Source organism: Adelges cooleyi, unplaced genomic scaffold (genome assembly GCF_023614345.1).
Source record: "Adelges cooleyi isolate 19-005CV unplaced genomic scaffold, UGA_ACOO_1.1 ACOO_flye_CR_arks_rails_tigmint_CR_PRNA_9, whole genome shotgun sequence".
NCBI lineage: Eukaryota > Metazoa > Arthropoda > Insecta > Hemiptera > Adelgidae > Adelges > Adelges cooleyi.
Window position 1 is genome coordinate 13,726,823 of NW_026096579.1, and position 10,349 is coordinate 13,737,171.

General features: G+C 32.3%; 1 protein-coding gene across 7 annotated transcripts in view; it reads left to right on the forward strand.

Annotated features, from left to right (window-relative positions):
• Positions 1–5,053, forward strand: part of LOC126846136 (uncharacterized protein CG43867) — a 69,059-nt gene extending 64,006 nt beyond the window's left edge. For 4 of the 7 annotated variants that reach the window (XM_050585322.1, XM_050585327.1, XM_050585328.1 and 1 more), the window contains 12 exons: positions 51–212; positions 430–703; positions 785–897; positions 957–1,154; positions 2,031–2,299; positions 2,363–2,540; positions 2,611–2,766; positions 2,833–3,072; positions 3,140–3,273; positions 3,638–3,767; positions 3,857–4,084; positions 4,145–5,052. In XM_050585322.1, coding sequence (XP_050441279.1) covers positions 51–212; positions 430–703; positions 785–897; positions 957–1,154; positions 2,031–2,299; positions 2,363–2,540; positions 2,611–2,766; positions 2,833–3,072; positions 3,140–3,273; positions 3,638–3,767; positions 3,857–4,084; positions 4,145–4,315 — 2,253 coding nt within the window. In that variant the 3' untranslated portion in view covers positions 4,316–5,052. Of the gene's footprint in view, positions 1–50; positions 213–429; positions 704–784; positions 898–956; positions 1,155–2,006; positions 2,300–2,362; positions 2,541–2,610; positions 2,767–2,832; positions 3,073–3,139; positions 3,274–3,637; positions 3,768–3,856; positions 4,085–4,144 lie in introns of all 7 variants that reach the window. The other 3 variants (XM_050585326.1, XM_050585325.1, XM_050585324.1) reach the window with 2 other exon arrangements.
• The last annotated feature ends 5,296 nt before the right edge of the window (positions 5,054–10,349 follow it).

Here is a 10,349-nt window from a genome sequence, read left to right on the forward strand (position 1 = left end):
GCAAATTTCTTTTGAATATTTTTGCTAATCATTGGGTTTGTTTTGTTTAGAACGTTCAAAGACACAATGCGACTAAGTTACTTTTAAATAATGAAAACAATAAACCAACGATTCAAGGCTGGCTTACCAAAGTTAGAAATGGTCATGCAAAACGATGTTGGTGTGTGCTTGTAGGGAAAACTTTCTTGTACTTCAAATCTTCTACGGATACTGTAAGATTTTTTTTGTTCAACATTATCACAATACTCTTTTTTTACAAGAGAGCAGAACTGGCAGATACCAAATCGCATTACTTTTACTTCTGTCTGTGCAAGTGCATGCTACTCGTATACTAATACGGTTTGGTTTCTGTGCAGTACTGGTCTCTCGTGAAAAAGAGAATAGTCTACAGGTGTTATTGATAAAATAATATTCCTATTACCGTTTTAGAGTGCTTTTGGTCAAATCAATATGCGAGATTGCCGTGTAGAGACCGTCGACCACGTTTCTGATTCGGATAGTGAAGAACGTGATGCTAACCAACCCCCGACCATAGCCCTACATCCATCACACCAAGGACCACCTACATATTTACTAATGTCTTCTAAACAAGAAAAAGATTCGTGGCTTTATCATCTCACTGTAGTTTCTGGAAGTGGAAATCAATCTGGAACCCAATTTGAACAAATTGTACAAAAGTTAATGGAAGCTTCAGGCGATCCAAGTAATTTTCAATTCAACAGGCTGCATGTCCTATATAAACAATATTCTTGCGTTATTTTTATTTTTATAAATTTTTTTAAAGACTGCGTAGTGTGGAAGCATCCAATTCTATTACACTCCAAAGAAGCTATAAGTAATCCGCTGACTACTTTATCTGCCGAATCGTTACAATATGAAGCGATTAAATTATTTAAAGTAAGATCAATACAATACAGAAACTGTATTCAGAATTCTAATGGTTGGTTATTTTTCAGAGTTGTCAGTTGTTTATGTCTGTGGCGATTGAGAACGCTGGCATCGATTACCATGTTGTTTTAGCACAAAACGCACTACAGTTGTGCCTTGACAACTGGGAACTGCAAGCGGAATTACTGAGCGCTTTAATCAAACAAACATCTCGACATGCCTCCCACAAACATGGCGTCCAGGTATTCTCCAAACTGCGGCATCGTGTAAGTTCCCCTTCCCATTGCTTCTTTTTGGCATTAAAAAATAATTCTCAAATTGGTTAATTTTTAATTTTTACTGTAATACTGGAATAATATGTTCTCTGAGAGAATCTATAGTAATAAATTTTCAGCTTTATGGTCTTACATTTTTAAATATCAAAATGTATACAAATTAAATTTTTATTAATACACTAATGTGAGTTATTTTGAAATGCCATGCTTTATTATTAATTAGTCATCTTTATTTGTAATTATTATTTGAAACATAACTAAAATACGATGGTCACTTCAAAACACTTGTCATTAATAGTACAATATTTGTATAAATACTCAAGTTATAAAATATATCACATTTGGATATAAATTTAGAAGCCTCGGGGCGAGCTCAAAATTGTTAATGTTTGTGTTTGTTTTACTACATTATCTTTACGCTACTTTTTTTGAAGTTGACCAATGTAGTTTGTATGATGTTTAAGAAAAGACATTGGATATGCGGTATTTGCCTAAAGTTTACTATTTCCTAATTATTTAAGTAAACCACATAGTTTGACAACCAATTAGAAATTTGATTTCTAAAAATACCTACTATCATGTCAAACCTATTTGGATTAAACTTCTTTTTTTTTTGTATCAAGCAATTTTTATTTTATGCAAAATTTGATAATATTATTTGCAATGTCCCTCTCTGGATAGTCTTTTAATAATTTTGCATGTTCTTGCATGATAACATTCAAATTTGAATTTAATTTAATCAAACGAGAGCTGCAGTTACAAAAATAAATTTAAATTATCAAATGAAAAATGGATTAAGAAATTTAGGCATTTAGGCACCGCGTTTCCCCTGTTTTTTTCTAGCAACTCTTATTATGCGCCACACAGTCGCTGTTCACTTGCGATGCTGCATTGGCGTCTTCACCCACAATCAGCACGACACAGTCTGTAGTCCCGGGATCGCCAAGTCACAGTATAACTGCTCCACCAAGTCCGGCTACCTCATCATTACTCGACCACTGCAAAGCGAATCCTCCTATGTATGTGTTTGTCCAAGGGTGGCAATTATTAGCACTCGCTGTTTCGTTATTCGTACCCAAAAATACCAAATTGCTGTGGTTCCTCAAATTACATTTAAAGCGAAACATAGATACTAAGTAAGTTGATACGATGACCAATAATTTGTTTTATATCATTCTAATACATATATATATTCACAGGACTGAATGCGGAAAGTATTCTGCATATTGTGAACGTGCACTGGAACGTACAATAACGAATGGTCCACGTGAAGTAAAACCGTCGAGGATGGAAGTATTGTCAATTTTATTGAAAAATCCTTATCATCATTCATTACCGCATTCCATTCCTGTTCACCTGCTCAATGGAACATATCAAGTAATTAAAAAAAAAAAAATTAGTTATTTGATGTGACTGTACACTGACTGTAATCCAATCTAAACCTCAGGTCGTCGGCTTTGATGGTTCAACAACAATTGAAGAGTTTCTGTGCACACTTAATCAAGAGACTGGTTGTCGTGATAGTACCCAGTCGGGTTTTACTTTGTTCAGTGATGACCCAATTGAAAAAGACTTAGAGCACTATATTGAACCGCAAGCCAAGGTCAGATCAAACTAAAATTTTGATAAGTCAATGCAACGTAATTAATAAACTTGTGTCGTTTTGTAGCTTTGTGACGTGATATCAAAATGGGAAACGGCACTGCGTGAAAAAGGCTCGGGCAAGTTTGAAAACACTCGAGTCATTCGACTGATTTTTAAAAATAGATTGTACTTCAAGTCGTTTGTCAAAAAAGAAACCGATCGCGAAAGATTGTTGCTTTGCTATCAAGTAAACCAGCAAGTAGTTCAAGGTCGTTTTCCTCTCACAAAAGAGCTTGCTTTGGAGTTGGCTGCACTTATGGCTCAGGTAAAACTTCTAAACAATTAAATTTTTATTCTTTTTTGATATTTATAAATTTATTAATTGGACACAGATTGATTTTGGTGAATTCTATTGTGATAAAAATCGTGGAAGTGGCGGCACCACTAAAGACTTACAGGTTCTTCAAGCACTTGATAAATTCTATCCCTATCGATACCGTGATGGAGCGTCCCAAGAAGCAATCAAGTTAGTATTATCAGAATCAACCATCAATACTTGCGTGTATAACTAAATTAGGACTTAGAACGCAAAATATTTAATTTAGGTATGGGTTTCTGGTATTCTTATTCTCGTGTTTGGGTACTAATTTCGGATCTTCAATTGCTTAAGTATAACAAATTCCGACTATCCATTATATAATTTAGGTCTTAAAAAATCATGACACATGTTTTTTTAAACTAATTTATATTTTATTCACGTATTTTGTGATTTAGAGTTTTGGTTTTTTACTGTATAGGGTGCCCGGCTAATTCGGGTTCTAAGTCCTGATTTAAATGTAAACACGAAAATAATAATTATTATAACATGTATGTATTGTTTATATTTTTAGACACCTTCAAGTAGGATTGCAAGAAAAATGGATATCCCTTAAAGGGCGTAATGTAATCGATTGTGTGAGAATATACCTGACCTGTACGAGAAAATGGCCATATTTCGGATGTTTGCTGTTTCAAGCTAAAGTGAGTGTTACCATTAACTTACAGTTTCAAATTATCTGTTGTCATTTAATCATTATACACTAAATACCGTATTGGGTTTTATTTGTTAGATGAAACATGGAGAAAACACTGTATTACCAGGCACAGTGTTATGGCTAGCTGTATCGGAAGACAGTGTTAGTCTGTTGGAACTGAGGTCGATGCAACTGATTGAAACCTATTTGTATGGGCAGGTGTTAACTTTCGGAGGTTGTCAGGATGACTTTATGTTAGTGATTGCTTCAGAATCAGCTATTATAGAATCGCATAAACTTCTGTTTTCTATGAGCAAACCAAAGGTAAGTAATTATTTGAAAAAATAAATGACTTAATCATTCAATCACTTATCTATTTCACAGATTCTTGAAATTACCTTATTGATTGCCGACTACATGAACGCTCTTGCTCAAAACGGCGTTTCCCTAGCCAACTCCATAAATCGAAACATGCAGCCTGATATTCTGAAAGCAACGCCAGACCATCAGTTACACAGGGCCGAATCGCAGTGTAAAAAACGTATCGAGTCATGAAAATAAATAAGTACTTGTTTTAAATTTAATTTGTTTACAAAAATGTGATTGTTATCTTATAATGAATTGCTGATGTATTCATGATGTGTCTTATTTTGTATTGGATGCTATTCTATTATTATTTTTAACTGTGTTAAACATATTTCAGTTAGGACATAACAATTTGCAGTCCTTTCTGTTGACTTATACATTACAATTTTAGCAAATACTTGTTGAATGAACGCACGAACATAAAGACTATGTAGTTATTTTATTGTATTAATTAAATTGTATTTAGCCTGAAGATGTTACCATAAGGTTGTATGGAATGTAATTGATTGTTTTATAATATACTATTAATAATAGCATTGTAAATGAAGCGCCGTGGCCATTTATAACAGACTGCCAAAATTAGTGGGACAATAGTTAACGTCCAATTTAGTCTGTATTTAATACAATTTTTTAAACCATTTTTCTTTTGTGTACCTTTTAAGTTATATTTGTATTATTGTTGTTACAATATTTGAATTTATACAAACGGAGTCTGATTAAAATTGTGTTCAATTTTTAATTTGGAGGCCTCCTTAACATGATTATTTTTTTCTTACTATTTTCTTTTATAAGTGAACCACTTTTGTTTTTATTATTATTATTATTTTTTTTTATAACTGACGTTCAAATGTACAATTATACCAAAGAAAATTGTACTTGATTTTTTTTTTTTTAGTTTTTAATACATTTTTTGTGCTTAACAGACTTAACATCACATTTTTACTTGATTAAACTAAAAGGTTGTGCTACTCCAAACAAGTTTTGTTTTTATTCTATTATTTTTTATTTTTTTTTACCGGCTTCACGATCCATTGAGGATCTTTACCGCCAAAACTACCTCCTCCCATTTCTCTCTATCTTGCGCTATAACTTGCCAATCCGTCCCAACTTCTTGGGCTACCGCATTCCATATCTCATTTATGCTGTCTATCCATCTTCTTCATGGTCTTCCCCTTGGTCTTCTCTCTGCTAACGTCCAAGTCATTATTTCTTTTATCAGGCATCCGTCTGCTCGCCACGCATGTCCGGCCCATTGCATTCTTATACTTTTAACAAATTGTACAATATTTTCTCTTTTGTATAGGTTCCCCAGTTGTGCATTCGATCTTAATTCCCATTGTTGGGTTTCAGTACTAAATATTGGACCATGTATTCTTCTTAAGATTTTCCTTTCAAATCTACTTAGTTTTTCTTCATAACCATTTAGTTGTGGCCCACGTGGCACATGCATACGTCAGTACTGGTCTTATGTAGCTTACATAAAGTTTTTCTTTGACATTTTTGATTTAAATAGGGTCTCCATTGCGAAATAACATCGATTTGCTGTATTCAGCCTCACATTTATTTCTTCGTGCATAATATTTTTGTTGTTTAGAGTTACTCCAAGGTACTTAAATTCTTTAACTTGTTCGAATTCATTATATTTATTATTCTATTATATATACTTAAACACAAGCTATTCAATAATCAAGCCTATCAAATAAATAATATGTATCCGCGCTTACTTTACCGGAAAATGAGAACGGTACACAAGTGAGAGGGGTTCTAAACCAAATTTTTATATTATAAATAAAACAATTCATATACAAACCCATCGTTAATGATGACAACTTTTATTATAAAACAATTAAAAAGTTTTGTAGATAACTTTTATAATAAAGAACTTTTAAATAAAAGTCCCGGACAAAAAAGTTATTGGAAGAACTTATTATAAATGTTATGACGTAAAAGTTCTCGAAAGAACTTTATAATAAAAGATCCAACAAAAAAGTTCTTGCATTAAGAGTTTCAAAAAAGTTCCTTAAAAAATGTATAAGTTAGAGAACAGGAACTTTTTCAAAATAAAAGTGCACAGTTATTTCGGAACCCTGGCAAAAATATTTATTTACATTTTATATTAAGTAATCCGACTTATACATATAATTTAAAATTAAAATAATTTAATGCAAAAAAAGGAATCGTTTTTAATTAGCTACTATACAGTTTAGATATCGTGTGTGAATAAGGTATTATAAGATCTCTAAAATTAAAATTAAAATGTTGTTTGTTTTATTTGATAGCATTTGATTTTTAAAATCTACTTTTTATAAATAAATGACGGTCCATTTTTCATACAATGCGGGTAAGGAACCTTTTCGCATACATCCCCCGACTCTGACATTGGTCACTGCTAATGTTCGCTGACAAAAAGTCGACCTCTGATTAGTCCATTTATCATTATTATTATTTTTTTTTCATATACGCACAACGTAATCACGAATCTGTCGTTGTTCTTTTTATGCTTTTATTTTTTTTACCCCGACTTACTCTACCCCCACCCCCACCCCCTTTGTCCGGCTTGAACCCGGGTCAGTGCCGTGGGGTGATTTATGACATCCGATTTCATTTCACCCCTCCCCGTACTTATCCCCTCCCCTGATCGTCGACGGTCATTCGATATTCTTTTTTACTGTTACAGTTAAAATGGGGTTTTCGACTGTAGCTATACTGCTGTGGTGCTCATGTTGATGCTCCAGCAACACAAGTCACGTCCATTAATCACGAAATCCAAGTTCTCGGTATAAGCGCCATTTGTGGATTAAAAACGATTTTAAACAAATATATAAGTAAGCATATGTATGTATTTCATATTTGTGCTCTGATTGTTTGTTAACACTCGGAGTGAAAATTATACATTTATTGTACCAAACATTTTTTATTTTTTTCACGTGTAGACATATTAGCTTGGTTCAAATGTGACTGGCATAGGCATCGGATAACAGCGAAACCATAGTAACGTCAAAGAACAAATCTCCCTCAATGGTACCCAAAGTTCGTGGCGGATTGTTAAGCGTACCTAATAATTACAGAAAGGCCATCACAAAACCGGTGAGATGGAGTTTTAAATATTTACCGTGTAATTTTTTTATATAATTTCACGCAAACAACAGTTAGGTCCACAACGAACTAATAAAAAATGCCAATGTATACGTTTACAAACGTTTCATATGATAACTTTTGAAATTATGCGTAATAACATATTTATTATCTAAAACCAATCAGCAAAATCAATCGAATCAATATCCAAAAAGATGCTCAATTATTTTGCTCACAAAACACAAAAAAATTAACTTGCCGCCATTAGCAGCAATCAAGACGGTATGATAGTCTACGTATATTTGTGTGAAGAGGTTTAAAGACTTTATAAGAGCCAAGGGAATTTAATAAGAGTTAAAGGGGATAACCTCATCTGTTTCCACATCATAGGACGTCCGAGGGTATTGGAAATATGCGTTAGTATTCTTCAACTAACAAATTTTGCGATTTCAGCAAGACAACTTGAAAACCGTCTCACCATGCAGATTTAATGAATTGATTTTGACATGAACTTTCAATGGTGAAGTTTTTATGATAAAATGTGTATAAGTAGGGTTATGTAAAGTCACTCGAGATTGTGTTCATTATTTTCGACTGTCCCGACCTGATAACAATGGAACCGAATCTTTGACTTTTGAGAATCGAGAGAAAAGGGATTTAGTTTTTCTTAGAAACTGCTGTGATCGCAGAATCAAGGACTTATATTATACTTACGCAGAAATTTGAAAAACATCTTGAAAAATGTGTCCACCCTAACGACTGATATTGCTTATACATTGTATGAACACAATCATCGTTAATGAACACGTAATTTTTGTTCTGTGCTTAACAAGTAAAAATCGTATTGCACATTGGAACATAACTTAGCTAAACTGTTATGCCAAACAATTAGATTCCAATGTGTACCGACACACCATCACTAGGTCGCTCATGTTAATTTATTGTGTGTCTAATATGACTGTCCTGTATGCAATGTTTGTGTGTACAGCTGAATGGTTTTGGTGGATATAGTAATTAGTAAGGATTTAGGTATCATTCGGACAACTGGTTTTTAATATTATAATTTTTCGGCAGATTTTAGTTTTAAAACAAGGAAGAATACATTTTACTACACTATGAAATAATGAAATATATTACCTCAAGTGTTGCCAAGTTTTTTCTAGATTAAGAAGCGTTTACTACACTATACTAAAAGACAATATAAAAAAATGTAATAGATAATATTATTATTTTTAATACATATTAATTATATCGCATAGTTATTAATTAATTGTTTTCTTATTAAAGGAGGTAAATTGGTAATAGCACATCATTTCGTTTCGTGATTTCGAAAATTATAGTAATGGTATAATTTAATAATAATATTTATAAGCGTCCCATAGATGTTAGACTGGCTATGGTAATAATCATCATTACCTTCCCACTGGCCAAATCCGCTGATGAATATAATTACATTACAATAATTAATATTTGTACATAACACGATTGCAGTAGCCAAACATATTTAAAAGTCATTATGAGCTTAATTTCTATTTATGGCTACTATACTACTTTATTATCTATAAATACTTTTTCATAGTTTATAGTGATAATGTACAATAATAGTTATTGATGGTGTTAATCCGAATGTGTCCTAATGATACTATTATACTTGCCTTCTCCTCATCTTCTATTTAAGTATTACTATGGTTGTACATGCGATTATCTATGTACAAGTGAGGTCGCTACTCTAGTCATCACTCTCCCGACTTCTCTCATATCAATCATTACCTTTATTCACTTTGCACATTCCCCTTCACTTATGTCTTATTATATTAATCTATTTGTCCCAATTATATGCACTTAGCTAGCTAACATTCCATGTTACTAGGCTTAACCTTTTCTTTTTCAAAAACAAATCAATATTATATTATTATGTTTGAATAATTGTATACGAATGCAATCTAAAGATATCATTATGTTTCATTTATCAAATATACCCAACGAGATAATCTAACCTTCCTAAGTCTTGCGGGTTTTAAACTAAACTAGGTTTATATTTTTCGAAAATGTAATCGATTATTCTAAAACCTATTGAAAGAAAATTTGGTCAAAATGCAACAAAGTACCTCACGTTTGTCTGCTGATGCTCACGTTTAGACAAAAACGTATTGTTGTGGTTAATCAGCAATTACTTGTTTGCCGTTGTTGGGCACTTGTTTTCCAGACTTAAGTACCTACATAGCGCTAACGACTACGTTGGCAAAAACTTAACCGTTTTTGTAATCATTCTTGCGTCCGTCATATAACAACACTTTTTCGATTTTTTTGTTTAACCGTGCAAAACAATATAATAGCCCGAGTTTCATTAAGACAATTATTATGGTTTTTTACAGTCGTGTTCGTCAATGACACAATAACACACACACGTAGGCCCAGGTAAACACTGACTGAATAGCAAGTAAATTGACTCGGGTGTGTCGAATAATAGAAGTGGGTACTTACAATATCATACCAACATATTTTGCACAATTCGTTGGTGTAAAAGTATTCTTTATTTTGTCAAGTTTTCGCATCATTATATTATATTATACAGGGTCATTCAAATTTTATTTTACATAGCAGACTTTTTTTTATGAAGTATTCAAAATAGGCAAAATTGACCATATGTATATAAATATGTTTTTATAATTGAGGCGTGTAGCTTTAAAACCAGCTAAAAGAAATGTTTGAAAATGTTCACAAGCAACAAATCATTTTTTTAGTTTTATTTAGATTTTAAAGCCAACCAAGATTTTCTTATCACAGTTTGAGTTAGTTATAATCTTTATTTGATATTAAATAATATTTGTACGTACCGTGTTTTTATAGTGTGGCCACTTAAAAAAAAACCCGTTTTAAAAATGTCTTTTAGCCGGTTTTGAAACTAGACGCCTCATTTTATGACCTACAATATTATAAAATTATCAAGTATTTGTATTTTTTAATATTTTCGAGAGCTCTATCAACTTTTGTAGATAAAATTGTAACGTACTAAATGTTTAGTTAACTTTTTAAATTGAGAATAATTTGTTGAACATTTTGACTGGTCGATAACCAGTTTTGGGTTATTACTTTTAAGTTAAAACAATTTAGGCCGAGAGGAAATGTGAAATGTTGTTTATTTTTA